This window comes from Pundamilia nyererei, unplaced genomic scaffold, assembly GCF_000239375.1.
Source record: "Pundamilia nyererei isolate P.nyererei 1_Seehausen unplaced genomic scaffold, PunNye1.0 scaffold00155, whole genome shotgun sequence".
Taxonomy (NCBI): Eukaryota; Metazoa; Chordata; class Actinopteri; order Cichliformes; family Cichlidae; genus Pundamilia; species Pundamilia nyererei.
The window spans coordinates 461571-482169 of NW_005187556.1; the positions used below are offsets into that span (position 1 = coordinate 461571).

A 20599-nucleotide genomic window follows, 5' to 3' on the forward strand; every position below is an offset into this window, starting at 1 on the left:
CCCCCCCCACATATTTTTAGAGTTTTCAATATGAAATACTAATACAAAAAGAATAGTCTGCCAAAATCTCAATGTGCAAAACAACCATCAGTATGCAGTGCTTTTCCCTGCTGTGTACTGCAACCTTTCTATCGGTTCTTTAGCAGCACGCACAAGTCCTCACTCAGGTTTCTATGTGGCTTCGTTTAGCATCTCTTTCACCTTCTGTAATGTCTATGTTGCTCATAAACCGCACAGAACAAGCTAGCGCAGGGCAGTTAATGGTAAACCAGCAACCTTTGGGCCTGTTCCAATTGAAAGAAATCCTATTATGTGTGTTGGATCTCTTAGAGGTGCTGCAGTCATGAGCGTGCAGCCAGTAAATCCAAAGCCCTGCACTCTTTGGAGCCTTCAAAGGTGTCCTGCTGGGAGCGTTCGAGCGAGGAAGTGAGGGTGTAGGTGGAGAAGGCAGAAGGATCCGGCAGGAATGGAAAAATACAAAAAAAACAAACAACCAAAGTCCTCACACTGCTCGTGGCCCACAGCTGAGCTTGTGCTATTAAAGTTCTGCAGCCAACATGATGGAAGAAGAAATGAAAGAAACGATCGCTTTATGGTTGACCAATGATCAAATAATGTATTTCCACTTGTCAGCCATTTTTGACACAACCATGTTATCAATTACTAGAAAAGGATAATCCTACAGCCCTGGGGTCAGCGTCCATCTTTAGTGGCAGGGATCAAAAGAAAGCTCAGTGAGGCCTCCGTGGAGCTCAACCGACTCCTCCGACCATGACATGACATCACCAACAAGGTGGCCGCCACAGGTTGCTTGGCTGTAAATCTCACTGGATGTCAACACTCTGGACCAGAACTGGAGGTCTGACAGCTCTCCCACAAAAGACTGAGTGACGTCAAAGCGGCCTCCCATTGTGTCCTGTGGAGGGAGAAGCAAATGTGTCAAAATGTAGAGCTGATATTTAAAATGTTACTACCTTCTAGGGATTAGAAAGTTGTTCTATAAGATATGAAACTGGTAAAAATGACATTTTTAGTTTGACACAAATTTGATTTGTTTCATCAGTAAAGCCGAGGCCCTAAAAATGAAACCAATACTAGAGTGTCTTAACCCTGCTTTCTTTCTAATGACCAACATCATTTAGACAATAAAGATTCAGTGCATATGTTTATATCTACTGAAAGGCACTATACAAAGTCAGCTGTTTCAAAAAAACTTAAAAAATTAAAACTGACAACGTTTGGCCTTACAAGCTCAGCTCTCCACACTACAGACAGACTATCAGTCACAGTAAAGAGACCCTCTTACAAGTCCAAGGTTTAACATATCCAGATGCCATAAAATAATCTGGTCCTTAGCCAGTCTTAAATGAGATAGATATAACAGATGAACTACCAAACATGACATATTAGATCATATCATTATTTAACAAAAATTAAATCACAATGCAGCAGCAGTATTGATACGAATTAAAAAGGAAAGTAGGAGCCAGGTGCTGGTAATCTATAGAAGCAGAAGCTTTAGCATTTTTCAGGTCAGGAAGTGTAACACAATGCCAAGAACAAAACATCTGATCAATGATCAGAAACACTTGTTCCTGCCCATCAGTCTGGAAAGGATTATAAGGCCATTTCTGAAACAAGTTCAAGTCCATCAATCTACTGTTAGACAGATTATTCACAAGTGGAAAGCAGCTGCCAATCTTCACAGGAATGGAGGCCATGAAGTGCTCAGAGAAAATGCAAAAAAACAAAAACCTCATCTGAAGACTGTAGAGGCCTCACTTAGCATGTTAAATGTTAAAAGTTCTAAAAGAACATGGCAGCACAGCTTAGGCTTGCAAGTAAGTTACAAAACAAACCACAAGACAACTGCAACAATGTCCTTTGGACAGAGGAAACCAAAGTGGGAATGTCTATATGCAGAAACCAATCACTGCTTATCAACACATACGTCTAATACACTGTCAAGCACGGTGGTGGAGGGGGGAGGATTTGGACTTGTGTTGCAGCCACAGGACACAGGCACTTTGCAGTCATTGAATTAACCTTGAACTTCTCTGTATACCAAAGTGTCTAATATGAGGCCATCTTTTCAACAGCTAAAGCTTGGCTGACACCTGCTCGTGCAACATGACAACGATTCAGAGAATGAAAGCAAATCTACAACAGTATGGCTGAAAAAGACAAGAATGCATTGAATGCAATACAATGCAGAATTACAAAAGCCCAGTTAAAATCCACACCTCAGTTTCATTAAAATGCTGTGGTGGTTAAGGCAGCTGTGCATAAACGAATTCCTCTAAGAGTCAAACAGATAATTTTACATGAAGTTACTGCCACTAATGCTGGTTCTACAAGATGCTTTGGTTTAGTTTTTATTAAATAAATAATGACCCACACATTTGACTTTGTATTTACTCAATTTAAAACCTCTTATAGCAAACATTGGGGTATAAAATGAATTGGCATACCTATATCTGCTGATATAGTCTGTATGTGACATTGTTATCCCACAGTCAGAAGGCATGTTGTGTGTCATACCTGCTCCTGACCAAGGATGAAAATCCCTCCTGGTTTGATTGGGTGCCAGGCTGACAGGTTCTGCCCTGTGCCTTTCTTCGCTCCATCCTGGTAGGCCTCCCAGACACCATCACGTGTGGACCACGTCACGCACACGTGATGCCACTTTTCATCTGTCATAGTTATGGGCAAAGTCGCCGCCTAAAGAACCAGGTGGAGAGACAAAAAAAGGAGATTTTATTTATTTATTTACTTATTTTTTAATTTTTATTTGGAAAAACATCTCATAACCTTCAAGTAAAAGATTATCCAAGGGTCGCGATGGCCCGGTTTACACCTGATCAAGCCTTAAATGATGTGAGATGTTATCATGTTGATGGAGTGAAAAGAAAAAAAGACTGATAGCCTGCCATTAATTTTGCATGAGTATTCACACAGTAGCAAGCCTTATCTGCAACTGTTATCGATTGTCGGGAAAGTGGATTAATACAACGTGTGAATCTTCTCTCATTTCATCCTCATAAAACATTGTAGAAAAGTAATTAAACTCTTAGATTAATCTACATTCTGAGATCATTGAACTGTGTCAATGATCAGTTTGATAACTGCCAAGTGTGTGACTCACAGACAACAAACACGTCAGTTTATCCCTCCTGGTATTGTCTGTGCTACAGACAATTAGGCCAATCAATTACAATAATCAGATTATTGTGTTGTTCGTTTGTTTGTTGAGCTCACTGCACGAAGTACTGGGGCACAGAAGGAAAATAGACAAACATCTGTCTTCCGTTTAGGGGAGAATTAAAGATTAGGAAGCTAATTGACTAATTGAATTATTTGTTTGTCAGCAGTCTGACTGGGTTACTGTCTGATTACTGTCATTTGAACTGAGACATCTGCAATCTTTTTCTAGGAGAAACAACCGAAAGACAATTGCAGGGGCTCGTTATATATGTCTAATCTGCATTAGAAGTATACAGAGAAGTACCAAAATGTGAATAATTTGTTACAAGTGAAAACAACCAAAATAAATATAAAAATGTTTAAAAAGTCAAAATCAATGTATATTATGCCAATGAAGTTTGAGGATATTATACATTTTAAGAAGACTGTTTTAGTAAAACTAAATAATAAATACATAAATTACAGCAGATATTCAAAATGCTAATCACTGTTAAAAGGAACAACCAGTAAATGAGCTCTATAGTTTTTGTGTATGAATTTGAGTATGTGATTGTGAGATGACAATATTATATATATCATGTACATTGCTCTGGAGTCTTTACTAGAGAAGTTTTTGGCTAGTTGAGAAAAATATTCACACCCGAGTAAATTTGGCAGATTATCATCTTGCTCTGACTCTTATTTCTTGGTGGTACGGTACTACTAGCTGTCAGTAACACTGGTCATGTTGGTGAAAGTATATTCTTTTCTCTACTTTGGTACAGCCAAACTAGTGTGGAGTAATGCTGAACTTATACCTTGTTACTCTTTGATGCAGTGAAATGTGAGCTAGTTCTAAATCATCATCACACATTAGCAGATAAAGTCCTTCTTTTGCTCACCACAAGCAGTTTATACAACCCGAGCCTGCTAGACTTTGATTAGTCAGGATAACCTGGATTGTATGTGGTCTACAAACAGGAAACCAGATAGCTTCTGGGACCAAACATCTTCTGACTTGCCCAGAGATTCTTCACATTGATGTGCAAGTATTTTCTTACAGTGATAAATTATTCAGTGACTGGTAAAAAGATCCCATAAACCTTTGCACTATAGGCTGAGCTTCAGAACTAGCTTTTGTGTCCAGATTCATCAACATTTAGATCATAAATCACTGTGACATGACATGGTGACAGGCTTTACCTTGTCATTAATTAGCAGCTCCATGGGATTGCTGCCCCATTCAATTAGTACCAGCTCATTAGCTTGCCCGGGCACCGAGTAGGAGAAGGGAGTGCCAAGACCAGGACCTGCACCTGCCTTCAGCCACAGGCAGATGGTCAAGGCAAAGATCTCCATCACCACTGACCGCCTCATCCTGCCATACATGTAGTTAGTCCTCATGGGGAAGTCTAACAGGAAGGCAGTGGGACTCTTTAGCTTTTGGTTCCCTGGTGAGATGGAGAATAAATTTAGAGTCATGTTATTCATTTGTGATCAACAAATACTGCTGTCAAAGACTTTTGTTAGACTATTTTCTATATGCATTAGAAACAAACAAGTTATTTTTTTCTTTTTCTTGAATTGTTCCTTTTTCTGACCCAATTATTATGGAGATATTCTCTATCTACATGATATCAATATAATTATTAAAGGCAAAACAATGCTCTGTGCTTGCTTTCATCATTCATTATATAAATGAGGTAATTATGGGTCATAATAATCTACTAGCACCAACCACAGCAACCTAAATAATGGAGGTTTTTTTTATAGGGCAACCTCCAATAAAAGCCGGATAATAGTAGGTACAAAGATATTCTGTAATTATTAAATAATAAATGAGAATTCAAATTCATCCCTAAAATAAATCATGAGTGTGTGTAGCTATGTCTGTGCGTGCATGTATGTTTACCATGGTCAGTGCTGCTGTGGTGCAGTTGGCTTAGTACTGTTTCCAGCTTGCTGTGTCCAGTGCCCCTCAGACTCGTTTCTTTACTGGTGTAAGGAAGCCGTCGCGGGTGATGATCATTGTCATGGTGGTGGTCATCGTGGTCGTCATTGCCATGATGGGTGTCATGATGATCATCGTGGTTGTCATGATGATCATCATGGTGGTTGTCATGGTATCCAGGTCGATGGTGGTAATCGTGATCTCTGTGATGACTGTCATCATGATGACCATAGTGATCATCGTGATGATCGTCATGATGGTCATTATGGTGGCTGCTGAAATGATTATAATGCCGACCATGGTGCCCATCATAGTGGTGGTCACGATGGTGATCACGATGGCGATTATGGTGTCCAGTGTGGCGGTTGTACCAATGCCTATTCTGGTGGTTGCTGTGATGGGTATTGTGGTGGTCCTCATGGTGGTCCTCATGATGGTCATCATGGTGGTCATCATGATGGTCATCATGGTGGTCATCATGATGGTCATCGTGGTGGTCATCATGATGGTCATCATGGTGGTCATCGTGGTGGTCATCGTGGTGGTCATCGTGGTGGTCATCATGATGGCTATTGCCATGGTGGCCATCATGATGGCTATCATGGTGGCTGTTGCCATGATGGTCATCATGATGATCTCCATGGTGGTCATTATGGTGACCATAGTCATGGTGATCTCTGTAGTACCTGTGTAGCTGTTCCTCTAAAGCATTGATCTTCCTCTGCAGAAGTTCTCTCAGGGAGCTGGAATAGGAGCTGGAGGAGTTCCTGGCCTGTAGACAAAGAAAATAGTGCTTAATAACTATACCTACCTATAAATGATCTATTACCTCCACAGAGTGAAAACATCAATCCAATCTGGTTCTGCTATACTTTGTGTACTTAAAACTGATAATCCCCATCAATGTAGTAACAATTTCTTCTATTTAAACCACAGCAATAGCAACAGAGTTCAACAGGTCCTGCTGACATTGTGGGGGATCTTCATAGAGCATCTCAGCGATTTGTGCAGGGCAAAAATGATGTCAGCACTGACCTGGCTCACTTGAATAAAGAGAATGGGATTTTGGATTATTGCTGAAAAAAGGTCTCAAAAATAGAAATTTAGAATATGTAGGTGTTTTGATAACTAGTATAATCATCACAAATCTAAGGACCCTTTAGGATTTTTGAAAGATTAAGTACCTTTATAGTAAAATGAACTAGATCATGGTAGTATGACTTTAATGTTCCCACCACAAAGCTCCTATGTGTGGCATCATGACATTTAATGTCCCTGAAGAACTTGGGTTTCCTGAAGCAGGTATTTGGGTATTCAGTTTCATATTTTAAAACAAAATGTGAAAACATGTGTAGGACTTGCGTTAACCACAGACCTCATTTGAAACATTCCAAAAATCTATTTAAGTAAGGCACTGATTTCAAGACAAGGCTATTTCAAACTCATTACTGGAGAAAGATACTGACTTTAACTGCATGATTGTGACTCCTTGTCAGTTTTGTCTATTAGCAAAACTATAAAAAAAGATGTCAAAGAAAAAGACTGTAGGGGGAGAAAGGTGAGTGCTGGTAATAAGAGTTTTACAACAACAACTTTGCATTTTAATGCTTTTAACAAGAACCAAAGGTTATATCAATACAATAGTACAAGAGGAACTTCAGTATGACATTTAAAAGTGCAGGGGGAAAAGTTTCCTTGTCCTCTTTTTTCCTCTCCCTCCTTCATCCTTGTCTTCCTCACCAGCAAATCCGACTTTGTTCCCTGCCAGCACACGCCACGATTAATAGCCTTGTCAGGAAGGATGAAGCTAATTGAAAGTGAGGTTGGCTAGCGCCCTTCGGTGCATGGCCAGAGGCTGGTGGTGTAGACATCCTGTTAGAGGGAGAGGCTGAGGGTAAATCCTGGCACCAGTTCTGTTTTGTCTCACACCTTCAAGTGAGATCGAAAGGGATTTTTGGCAACACTTTCCCTCAGCATGACCTGAGACCACCTACACTAATAATGAAGCTTTTACAGGCCAGTTGGCAGCCAGGTTTAAGACTCACATTACGACATCAGAATAATGAAACTATAACCAAAGTGAGACAGCAAAACCACTTAAATAGTTGGGAATCTGGAAGGATTATAACAACTGTAAAAAACATCATTAAGATGTTTGTTTTGTAAGTTTACGTTAATGAATTTAACATTATTGTCTTTTTAAACAACACAAACTCTTGATATGAACCAGAGTTATGTTTTCATTTTAAGAGACCTCTAGCACTTGTCTTAGTAAGTGCCTGTATCATTTTTCTTGGTGTTGTTCTAATATGTGTTTAATGTTGTAGAGGGTCTCATTATAAATTAGTTTTTGGTGTTTGAACCCAGTGAGGGGGTTGATATGTTAATAAAGTAGTACTGGTCTGTATGAAATTTTCCCCATTCACGACAGCTATATGGGGAGTGAATTTTAATATGCTTTACATGCTGTAATGTTAACAAATCTGATAGTTGGTTCCTTTTTGTCTTGTTCAGCTTTTGATTGTACCTAAGGTATTTTGTTCTATGTCTGTTTTTTACCAGCCAAAGTTGTCATAGTAAATTATAGACACCATGGTGATTGTAGTAGGTTTGGGTAGATCAACACCCAGTCTCCCAGTCAAAAGTTATACATGTTTGGACATTCCTGTTCTATTATACTGGAAACCCATGTAAAATTTGTTGGAGGACTTATTAAATAGGAATTCCATCCATCCATCCATCCATCCATCCATCTCTGCTGCTTATCCTTATCAAAGTCATTGGACGGCTGGATGAGAGGTGGGGTACACCCTAGCACCCTAGACTTTCTTGCTGTGAGGCAACGGTGTGCTTTGGAAAGTCTTTGAAATAACTGACTTTCTATGTCAATAACTAACTGATGCTGTTTGAGGGGAGCTGGAGCCAAAGGATTCGATTTCTTTTATTTTATAGTGACAGAAGAAATAAAGATGGCTTGGAGAACAGTGAAGGAAATTGCAGGACTTCATGGAAAGTTTTGAAAATATGATCCTGTAACCTTATTGCAGTTTTCATTTGCACTCTTCCACATCCTGCTGGCTGTTAGGGTTAAACAGTCGTGGGTTTCCAGCATGACTGTACTTTTGTGAGAACCACAAGACAAAACTTTGATTTGCATTTGGTATGAATTCATTATAACAATGATTAGTAATTAGCTGTGTAGGGTAAACATTCATTTTAAATATATAGTTATATTATAAATATATATTATTTTAGAGAGTGTTTTTAGAGAGAAAGTGATATGTTTGTGTGTTCGTGTGTGTAGTGATTTACTTTGAGGCAAGAGATTACACACAAGTTCAAACACAAAAAAGCTAAACCAGTATACAAGAATTACTGGGGGAAAAAAGATTTTTCTTTAATCTAAACTCTTTGTCATTCTGCCGGTGTTTAAATACTATAGACTGCTTGTTTTCCACCAGGGAAGCTTAACTTATCCTACTCCTGCTGGCACACAGAGGTTAAGATCAGGGGTGAGAGCTAATCAACTTAGAGCTTCTTCCTGTTTTGAGCTCGACCTTGGCCACTGATATCCAGGAGAAAGACAGAGAACGATGCAGAGACATTAACTCTGAGACAATAGTCAAGCAGCTTTCATATTAGCGTTGTGGGTGGTACGTGTTTCATAGTGACTGGTGGGTGGTTTGTGATGAGTGTGTGAGACAGATTGCCCACAACTTCTGAATGCTATTTTTTTTAAATTTCCCCCAAATTATTACAAAAACATAAATTAAAAAATTAATGATTTAGTCCTGAGAATATGCATTAACTATGATGCAGTAAAATGTACAACATCCATAGAATAACCTTCAGGTTACTATGTCCTAATGAAACATATCCCTCGTTTTGGCAGCAGATAACAAAGGCAGCTGATTCGGTGACTGAGCATGTGACTCTCAGTGACGTAAGACGTGACCCCAATTAACTCAAACCTTTAATAGACTTCTGCTTGTCTGCAGCTTTTCTTTGCAGACACATTATAGACAATTTGAATTTTCTTTGTGCAAAAAGTGTAGTAGGAAAGGTTTATAAAGTACACATACACACTCACAAAGTGCCTGACTCACAATTACAATTAAAAACAAATAAATGAATAAATAATTAAAAGAGAAATAGTAAAACAGATACATAAATAACATGAGAGCATTAAGAAAGCGCAACTCCACCCAAATGGCGCGGACCACAATTACCACGATTAAAGCAGCTCGAGCTCTTATTGGTATCTACCATCACACAAAATTGTGATATTTTAAAACATGGGGACCCTAGACTGTTAACAAACAGATACTAAGCTCACCAATGACAGCACTCAAACTCCACTGATACAAAAAGGCCTTCAATGAACAACAACAATGAACAATGCTGTGGATTATTCATTGCTGTGCATTGTTTCTGCCCTCAGAAAGCTTGGAATAGTGAAGAGGTCCAGGCACACACGGTAAAGTCACCGTTTGGTAAGCTAAGATTTTAACAGCCATTTCCCTCATAATTTATTGCAGTGCAATCTCAGTTTAATTACTCGGTTCATACTTTTTAGTATTTCTCCTGCATAACTGAGGAAGATATTCAGTGGATGTTCCCATGCAGCTCAGACTTTGGGAAGTAGCTCTCATGTATCTTTGAAATTTAAAAAAAGGTCATTGTGCAGCAATTTTTTAAAGCACGGCACTTTTAAAAATTGCAAAACAAATCAAACTGAAGATACTGCATGGTCCCAGTCACCTGTCCTAGTGCGCAGTGAGTTCATTTATCCAGTTGTGATTTTTTTTAAATTAAGTGCTATTAAGTGAGTACGCTACAAAAAATGATCAAACTATAATCTTTCATGCTTACCTGCAAGTTCTCCAGCCTCTCCTTTAGTGTCTGCAGGGTTTTTCCAGTCTGTTCTGGAGAGAAGGAACTGTGTTTGCTATATGACGAGCCCTTCCTGTTGTGGTCCAGTCTGTGGCTGCCGTGGGAATAATGGTGGTCATTGCTGTGATATCCTGAAGGCCCATGGTGCAGTGATAATGATGCATGATGGCTGCCGTGATGTCCATGATGGTCGTCATGGTGGGTACCGTGATGGTTGTTATGGTCGTTATCATGATGGTTTTCATGATGGTTTTCATGATGGTTGTCATGATGGCTATCGTGATGGCTATCGTGATGATTGTCATGGTGGTTGTCGTGATGACTGTCATGGTGACCAGTGCTGTGGTGACCCCCAAAGCCCTCACATAAGGTGAGCTTAGCATTCAGCTCCCTGATTGTCTCTCGCTGGTCCAGGATGGTTTCCTTCTGCCTCACAAGGCTCTCACGCAAGTGCAGAATAGTGGCTTTGGCCTCGTCGGACATCATGCCTCGCCTGCTCCCACCATTGTGGTCACTGCTATGGCTGTTACTGCTTGGTCCATGGGGAACATTGGGTGGCGAGAAGCAGCTGGGATCTGCTTCTGGGGGAATGGGAGTACAAACAAATTTGGGGCTAATGCCATAATCATATTCTATGCCAGGTAAACTACCTGCTGCTGCTGCACATGAAAGGAAGTAATAGAAAATAAGAGATCGTAGGGGGATGAAAGGGAGGACAAGCCCCAGAGTAGCTCCCACCCGTTGCACGTGCTTTGTAGACAAAGGCATTTGGCTCAGAGGACAGACGTCTCTGGCCATATCTGGTCAGAGTCCAAATTATTCCTCGGAAATTGACAGTCTTCAAAGGCTTTAGTTTTGTGGGGACAAACACCATCAATGGAAATCATTTGCTTCTGATTGAGAGGTGTTGGTGCTAATCATGTCAACAAAATAAATTCCCTTTAGAGGATAAGTGACAGAAACTCCAAGGAAGGGCTCTAAAAACACTGGGAACATTGGGAACAAAGGGGACTGTTAAACTCCACCTGCTTGTCTTCAAGAACACCTTTTAGAATCACGCAAGCTTTCTTGGCACCATGGTAAGTTAACAGGTTGAGAAAGTTCAGCTGATAGATTCATCCACTTTGTCTGAGATGAGGTGCTGGGTCACCGCCAGACAGGTGATTTCTTCTGGCTTCAAAGACCTTCTGTGTTCGATGGCCAGGAATAATCCTTTTAACTTTGGCTTCTAACCATCCATCACATTGCCATTACCTACTGGGAGACAGAGAAAACAAGACATCAACAAAACAAGTCAAGAAGAAGAGAGACATAATGGAAACAAACAGCTAGCTCAAGCTTTGATCATCTCCACTCATGGTTTTAAGTATTATTTACAGTGCAATCAATATATGATTCAGCCAACTGGAAAACAACAACAACAACAACAAACCCAAAAAGCTACAGGTTGAGGAAAAAGTAAGACTGTCAAGAGGCAAAGTGAGACAAAGCAGAGAGGAGAGAACAGGTTTAAAGGACAGGAATTGGGTTATAACTAGAGACCATCTTAATTACTAAGTGTGTTTCCGGTTCACACTCATCTTTAAACTTGAGAATATTGATGTAAACAAAACCATAAAGAGTTTCATGACTCAATCATGGTTTTGATGCACTCATATTGAGAAGGAAAACTAGATAAACACCTTTTTCAACATTACCTTAAAAATCTGCTTTTGTTATAGTTCTTGCTGCAGGAAGGTACCAGAGCTGTTCAGCATCATAAGCAGTTGATCTCCACATATTAAAATGCTCATCCATGTGGTCAGCATGTTTTATTTTAACCAGCAGACTGCAGTTTAAGTTTAATGACTCACACACAGACAGACGCCACAGAGGTGGTGGTGGTTGGGGGTCTTCAGGGCTGCAGCAGGCCACAGTATAATCAGATTATGGTCAATTAATCTTCCGTCAAAGCCACAGGGCAATCATTCACATAATGAAAGCTGGTTTTCTGCTGAGACAAGGGCATGCCTGTTGAGCCCAGTCACTCACACGAGTCTCATGAATCAGTGTCAGAACTTGTCCGCCTTCAGCCTGCAATGCTGACTGACTGTTTAAAAGCAGCACGGCCAGGAGAGACAGAGTCATACTCAAAGAAGAGGGATGTCCACATTATTATTGCACAGAAGAAAAGCATTCAACCACATCTACTGTACAATAGGTGTTCCTTATTGATGATGGACAACTAATAATAATGTATTAATAATTTATTTTTTTTGTTTATACTTGTTCTGTTAGACCTGAACAGCAGAGCAAGAAACATGCATCAACCGCATGCTCGTTGGTCTTGCCCGAGAGCGCGATGCAAAGCCAAGAAGAACAAGTTTCCGAACACACAGGAAAAGATAAGGAGCTTGTTCTTTCTAAGCTCCTTATCTTTAAACACCCACAACACACATTACATTAAGTACAAACATCCGATTTTCTGGCACCGCCCTTTCTGTGACACTGTCCTTCTGAGAAAAACGACAATGACAATACTTTTTTGCGATTTTAGGCATTTTTTTTTAAAATTACATATTAGCTTAGAATTTCTGTGAAATATACCAGTTGTCTTTCTTGCGAAGGGGTAAATAAGAACAGCATGTGTGTACAGTAAATATGAAACTACAGCCAACAGCCACATAGCTTTCCATGAAGACCAAAAACAGAAAGCCTTTGCTTTGTCTAAAGGTGACAACATCCACCTTTCATTAAGTCTAAAGCTCACTAATTGATGAGCTCTAACTTGTTAGTCTAATTTGTACAAAACCTGATATGTTAATGTGATAAGGTATGAATTGTCAGGAGATTTTCTTTACAGGATACAGTGACTCTCTAATTCTCACTTACTTCTGCTAAATTTGACAGAAGTTTCTCTTTTTTACCAGAAGAAATGACCGATTTAGCATTGAGGCATTAATTCTATAAACACAACACCAGTGCTTACTATCAAAAGGATAAACAGAACCATACAACGTACCACTTTAGTGTAATGATTTGGATGAAATTTAAATTTTAGAGAATTCTGGCTGATACTTTGATATAACATCTGAGATCATTAATAGTTTAATGGTGTCTCATATTTCATCATTAGAAACACCGCAGGATTCATCAGCCATTTCTTAAAAACAAACATGTTTTGTTGAGAGGCATTTAACGATGTGCACGCAGCCACTACGTGAGAGCCATAATCCAACAGTGTGCCCTGCTGTCTGATACTTAAGGACACCATTAGTGGAGATTTACATGACATGATACCTCACTGAGACACGTGACATCACATGCTAGTCCAAACAGCATTGCTTTATGTACAACGTTATAATGATTGCTTGTGTTTATAACCTTCCTTTGTCAAAGATGGAAAGGGTAGGAGAACCTTGGACCTGCATAAATTTTTTCTTTGCCTTGTGGGGAAATGATCAAGTTTCCATTGAGCCAACTTTTAATTTGGCTCCACATAACCTGGGCTGAGTGAGATCTAACTGTGCTCTTGTCATGTGAAAGTAGTACAACAACTTTAAATTTGCACATTTGCACAGACTGATAACTGGTTGCTGTCTTTCTAATTTTATATAGGTTTCCATGCTAGCATGAATGCAAAGACACAAATCAACACACCATTTGTGTCACTTTGTTGTGCCTTCATGTTCGTGATGTGTCTTGAGGTTTGCAGAACGCTGTTAAAATTTAGCAACCAGCAAAAGTGAGACTTACGTTTATGGAGGCTGCACAGACACCATAATGGTTGAAAGTATTATATAGCAAAGCTTACAAAATGTAGGTTGCTGTAACTGCTCCTGATGATTATAGTGGAGACTTTTAAAAGATATTGTTGTTTTTTTATGATTCATTATGTTTTTGTAAATAGGATAAACAATGAACTCAGTTATAATTTGGTGTCATATCAGTATTATACTCTGTCTTTGCCCACCATGATCAAGATAGATGGCTGGATGGATTAATAAACAACAAAAGTTTATATTTAATTAATCCAGTTATCCTACATTAAAAAAAAGGACATATTAAAATGTGTCACTGACTTATAAAATATGTTGTATGCTGTGTATAAAACTCATTTAAAAATCCATAAAGCAGGTTTTAATGCTATAAAGCTGTTCTATATTTAAAAAATATATTCTTAAAATTCAGAATATAATCGCAGACAAAGCAGAAACCTTTTTCTAACTTCTATCAAATTTCCCAAATGTCATCGTTATTTTTCCTTCCTTTTCAAATGGAATTGTTCACATTAGGTTTCCTTAACCCTCACGTCAGAAATTATTATCTTTTGTCACTTTCACTCCTTCAGTAGTTAAAAGCACAAAGTGACAGCGCTCCTTTGCAGATTCACTACATCAAGCTGATCTCGTCATCTGATCAGCTCATGTTTCCCCCGTACGGATCACATCCGTGTCCTCGTAGCGCCTGCTTCTTCTTTCAAGGGTGACGGTCAAATAGGATTGGTTGGATGTAATGCTCTTTAATGAGGGATTGACTGCAGGGTCCTGGTTCTGCCAGATGATCTCCCTCCAACCCACAAGTTGCTGTTGCCACACGTGTCACTGCAGGAGAAGCGCATGTGCTTGACACGCAGCCAGTAGCTTGTGTATTAATGTAATTTGCATTAATACACATTTTGCAGCTTTTCCTAACAGCTGTCTTATTTAAATTGCTTATACAATCGACTATTTCAGTGGCTTTTCCAGCATTTATAATAGATTTGAAAAGCTTTGTGGGTTGACAGAGCTCAAGTTCATTTTGTGCTTGTGTCAGGTGACACAAAAATGCCCGTTTTTATACTACATTTGTATTTTGCTTTGATTAAGATGTGCACTTTGAAGGCCCTTGCTTGGGTCAGTTATACACTTTCAGTTTTCAACTGAGTGGCCTGTCTGCAGCTTAAAGGCACTTTGATGACTGATGATGCATAGATGTTGTGATATGTGTCAGAGCACAGACTCCAAAAGGCTGCAGGACAATTTCACTTGAAGTAATTGAAACTTGGACCAACCATACTGTGTGTTTAGATTCACTGTAGAGTAAGTGACACAATGCCTCACATTGATACTGATTGGCCTTCACTGATTTAATAACCTCCAGGGCCGTGCTTCCGAAGAGGATTCATTTGACAAAATATAAATGTTCACTAGGAAAAGTCTGACGTGCTGCAGTAGTGTTTAAGTGTGAACAATCTCACTGTCAGATGTTAGATTGCTATGGTGACCACTGTAGGATGAAACCATTTTAAACAATTAAGAGATTAAAAACATTTAGCCTGTACCTGTGGCTAGCCAACCCGATTTTACTACTGTGTATGTATAAAAACATTCGTGTACACGCCATATTATTAAAATACTACAGGAAAAAAAAAATCCTAAACATATTTTGCAGTATTTTACAATTTTATACACAGGTCACTCACAAACTCTGGCTGCCATTCAGCTGTAGTGATCGTAGCCTGTTGGTCTTGTTCATTTTTAGGCGACTGCAAAACTCTGTGAAGGGAGTCAGATATGAGTTGATGAATCGGTGAATCACTTCTGATCATGTGATTTCAAGGAAAGTTGTCGAGGATATCCTGAACTGTTGCTGTTGCTAGCTGTTAACTGTTGTTAGCTGGAACTAGTGAAACTTTCTTTGAAGTGGATGTAGCATTGTTGGACTTGAACGCTTGTGTTTCATGTGGTGTGAGAATGTAATCAAACTGTTTATTGGTGAAAAAATGTGATTTTCAGGATACTCTAACTTTAACTGACATCATGTTAGCTCGTAACCAGCTGCTGTTGTTGTTTAGCTGGCTCATCAGCTGTCCAGAGATGGGATGGACTCATGTCTAATCTGCTGACTATCAGGACTACATGAGTATATTTATGTAACTTTTCATGTGTTACAGCCCTGACTTCAATGCAGGAAGTGAGACTTGAGTTGAGGAGAAGGTGGGTGAGGTTGAACTGAGGGAGGAAGGCTCAGCTGTCGAAGAGATGCATAAAGATAAGCAGATAGAGTTGGTGAAAACGTACATATATAAATGTTAAAGGGTCACAAAGGAACTTATTAGGCATACTGCGTATGTGGTTGGTCTCTAGTCACATTCGTAAAACATGATTAGGCTGAACGGCAAAGTCCATCCAAGTCACTCTATTTAAGACAGTGAGACAGTGTCTGCTCCTACTGTGTGTATTTTTTAATGGATTCAATTTAAGTACATCAGAATGCATCAATTTGTTGGAAGACATAATTACACAAGTACAATGTTCTCTTTTTTGCTAAATAAACTTCATGACATCTGACATATTTAAAGCCAAAAGATGATTATTCCCCAAAGTACTGTTGTATAAAAAAATTAGTATAGAGAGTTTAAAAATGTATGCCTCGAGACAGTCATTTTTCAGAATCTGCTGCATAAATGAAAAACAAATCAGTTTAAAAGCAATGCCATGTTTGTGCCTGACAGCATCTATCAAATACCTCCATATATAAGATTACACACAAAAGAGATTTGGCAATCACATCCTGAGCAGCTGGTGCAGTGTGTACTTTGTATTAGCATAAAACTATGAGTGAAAGTAAGTTTTTAATAATTGTATCTGTTCTTATGTGAGGATACTCTTCATTATTAAAAGTTTGGTTAGGTATGTTAAAAGAAACGCCCCAGAGTGCGTTAATGAGCGAGTCTAAGTCCTAAAAGCAAATTAATTTTTTCTTTTTTAGTTGTGAGATGAAAAAACTGTTGAATGCTCAGGTGGCATTTTTAACACCGTAACTGGTTGGCTTGTTTTTAAATTAAGTTGCATATTAAAATAATTCAAAAGGTCTGAATTTCAGTCAATATTTTTTAAGCTAGTGTTTCAACATTTAATGAAGTAATAAATGAGTTAGTTTGTCATTTTAGATTTCATTATGAAATCTAATAGAATTACAGTTATTTAAAGAAAACATTACCTTATGTACCTGCTGTATCATATGTAGTTCGTTATTTTAATACAAGATTCAAACTAAACATTAGCTTTTCATACTGTAGCTTTAATAAATAATAAATAAAAAAGTATTTTAGTAGCAATATCATTACTCCCTATTAATATAATCACCAGTGGAAGAGCCTATGAGCCACTGTTGTTTTTATATTGGGGATATATAGGTTATAACATCATCTTGCAGGCAAAAATTTATTTAAACGTCTTATTCACAATGACACCATATTTAAAAGTCCTTATGTGTCTTTTTTGTTGTTCAGATTTGTATTTTGTTGTTAAAGCTCCCGTTTTACCTTTGTCAACATGAAAAAATGCCGAAAAATTCCTGACATCGCTCAGTAAAAACAAAGCTGCATGCTTGAAGTCTAGTAAAATAGGGTAACGTTTAACATGACCGCTGCACCAAATTACAGAGACATATTACTAAGCATTATAAAATATACCTGCTTAGCTGACTGTGTTTTGTTTCCACAGACATGCAAATCGTTCCAAATTACAACTGAAATGACTCCTCAGCCCTGGAAATATACAGCAGCCATATTGTTACAGTGAACCAGCTGACAGACAACAGAATGTGATCAAGCATGATAACAAGCACTGTGCCGATATGTCGACTCATACACTAAAGCTCTCTGCCTTCCTGTCAGTACAAAGCAGGCAACATTTCAACAACTGGAAAAAGGATAAAGAAGAGTTACAGGTGTCCCTTTTGAACCTAATCATGCCTCACATTCACACAGCAACATGAAATTACAGTTTAGAGCTGGTTGGGTCAACAGCCCTCTACTGTGAAGCCGCTAAGTGCGCTGGCTGCTGAGAGGCTTTGTCGCACCCTTGTACTTTTTAATTTAGTGCATTTTGATGTCAGTAAATTAGCCAACTGTCATTTTCACAAAAGTGAAGCCTTTTACTAAAACCTGAGCATCATTTCCGACACTCGTTTCTGTGAACTTTGTCCTCAGTCACTACCCACAGCACATGCTCATAGGCGACAAAAGCCTCATAAATCTTGTATACCAACAGTTTTGCCTTCAGTGTGAAAGACCAGTACGCCATCAAAATCACTACACATCTCACTCTTATCGGCCTGTCAAGATCAACTTGTCTCAAAACTTTACATAAAGTCCACATTTTATAAGGAAACATGGTTTAAAATTGTGGGGAAAAAAGTCAAAACATGTTGTAATAATAACTCTACTTTCCACCAGCGCATAATGTAAATGTTCATCATATGAACTCAGCCATTCCCTTTGTGTCAAGAATTAACAAGTTAACACATTACCTGACTTTACTATGGTCCAACTTCAGAGACCACCCTCAGTGTGGTCACCATAATCAGGATAGTTGTGGCAGTGTGGAAAGCTCTTAGGCTCAAGTGTTGAGAGTGGCAACATTAATCAACCAATGTGACAATACACTGGCTTAGCACAACAGTTCATATGGATGGCGCCATGCAGGAAGCTCAGGTTTCTTAACAAAGGTCCAGACAGTGCAGTGTAACAGGCGGGTCTTTGACTAGAGGGCATTTTAATTCTCACGGGTAGTAAATTATCTTTTTTCTTTATTTTTCAGCACTAAAAGCATTCCCTGTGTCTCTGAGGACAAATCTTTGCTGTCTTTATGATGTTTTTCTTTTTAAAATTTTTTTTTAATCTGTGTCAGTTTTCTTTGGTGCCTTGATTTCCTAAAGAGGAACTTCAGGTAGGCCTATTAGTATTTCCCATAATTGTAATGTCCAGTATCGATTCTGCAAAGTTTGATTTTCTTCTCATTATTTTAAGGGTTAAAGTTGCAGTTTTCACAATAGCTTGGTTGCTTATCAGTGCTCTTTGGTGAGAACAGGTGTCACATTTCTAAAGATGTGGACTTCTGATCTGAACTGTGATGGATCACCTTCACATTTTGTTTGACCTCTTTAAGCTGCCTCTGCCCTCGCTGTAGCTAACGAAGAGGCGTGAAGCCAAAGGCTCAGTGCCACACGTGGCCTCAATTGATCTCCACTGAACAGGTTTGACCAAAGACTTGTTGGGATACACAGGAAGGGAACGTTATCACAGGTATGCTATTGCTATACTGCACAAATGTTCACTGAAACAAGAATCAATGAACGAAATAAGTGTAAAAAATCCCTGAGATACAACCGTGGATATAAGAAGGTACCAGCAACAGAGCTACTACAGAAAATCTGAGAAGAATCTTCACTTTTAAAATGTTGCACCCATGAAAGAAGTTGAGTTCAATACAATGCCAAATACGTTGAAATCTTAGCTTCACGTGAGACAAAGCTCATCAAAAATACACTGAATATAACACAGACGGCTGAAGGTGTATGCAGAGATGAGGACAAATCAAATATTATAAAACCTCTTATGTGTTATATTAGTAACAGAATATTAGCATGCAGAAAAAAAATACTATAAGTAGTAAACAAAAGACTGAAAACTCTTAAAAGTAGCCATAATTATGCTGAATATTACTTCACTGGTGATTCGTCCACGGTGGTACGGCTTCCTCTCACCCTGTGATGAGTGGAACAGCATTCAGCCTCATTCCTCCAGTTTACTTTATTTGAATTTCAAGCAGTTTTAAAGCAATTACTTCTAACGTGTTAATAAGCTCTTGAGAAAGACATCTGTTGAAGACGGTCTAGAACAAAGGGACTTGAATCACCTACAGTACCAGGCATTCATTTTCACAAAATATCTTAACTCATCTGACCTCAGATGATTCAGCTCAGTTTACTTTGTGTCTTATGGTTAAATAAGATGCAGATAATAAAGTATCACACCTACAGTTTATTAGAGATTCACAGAAGTAAAAATGTAAAAAGTAGAATTTTTTGATGAGGATTTGGCTGGATAGTTACATTTGTAGCACAAAAAGTCAGAACTGTGGCCAGTAAATCTACTGATTTACTAACATGTAAAATCCCATTTATTTATATTTATTTGAGGTAGGTACATATAGCAGCTAAGCTACAGCTTATGGTAACTGGTTGACAGAGGCCTCATGAGAAAATCCTTAAATATGCATTGCGTAACTAAATGAATCACACTTTATAGAAGCTACTTCCAGTTGCTTTGTTATTCATCAGTGGTGGCCACAGCGGGGAGTTTATTTAAAATGCCGGATGCCCTTCCTGTCACTACCCAAAGGGATTTGTGTCTCGTCTCAGGATCAAACCGGGGCTCTTTCGCATGTTAGGCGAATGTGTAAACCAGTACACACTAAATAAATCACATATTACATTAACAAATCAGAACCACAAACTATTTAAACTTAATTTACTCATTTCATTCAGTCTGTGGAAGCATTACATCATCCATGGGGCCGTGAATTTCACTTTACTTTTGTTTATCAACAATGTACTTGCTCACAAGAGAGATCGTTTAGGAATCTCCCCAAAGGTCGATATTTTAGAAAACAGTCCATCATTTGGTTAAAAAGAAGCAAAGCTTTTCTTACCTGTTGCAAGTCTGGAGTCGCCAAGGTGGTTAGTCCATTCAACACACTGATCAGCTTGAGGAGGATTGGCTTTAGGTGGATAATTTTAACTCTCTCTCTCTCTCTCTCTCTC

The 20599-nt window shown here is 38.8% G+C and overlaps 1 protein-coding gene across 1 annotated transcript; it reads right to left on the reverse strand.

The window, feature by feature from the left end:
- Positions 1-8: 8 nt before the first annotated feature.
- LOC102214173 (GATA zinc finger domain-containing protein 14-like) lies at positions 9-20548 on the reverse strand. Its single transcript, XM_005745218.1, has 6 exons — positions 20488-20548; positions 10007-11284; positions 5096-5906; positions 4387-4634; positions 2542-2721; positions 9-916 (listed from the first exon to the last, which is right to left on the reverse strand). Exons 2-6 carry the CDS (start codon positions 10823-10825, stop codon positions 707-709), a joined length of 2268 nt encoding a protein of 755 aa, XP_005745275.1. The 5' UTR covers positions 10826-11284; positions 20488-20548; the 3' UTR covers positions 9-706.
- Positions 20549-20599: the final 51 nt, after the last annotated feature.

Bases quoted from the DNA above. Each gene is read 5' to 3' on its own strand.
- LOC102214173 (XM_005745218.1), bottom strand. From the start codon at position 10,825: ATGGCCAGAGACGTCTGTCCTCTGAGCCAAATGCCTTTGTCTACAAAG. The intron at 5,907-10,006 runs GTAAGCATGAAA...CTTTGTCTACAG, and splicing joins AGAGGCTGGAGAACTTGCAG to GCCAGGAACTCCTCCAGCTC. The intron at 2,722-4,386 runs GTAAAGCCTGTC...CTGGTTCTTTAG, and splicing joins AGCTGCTAATTAATGACAAG to GCGGCGACTTTGCCCATAAC.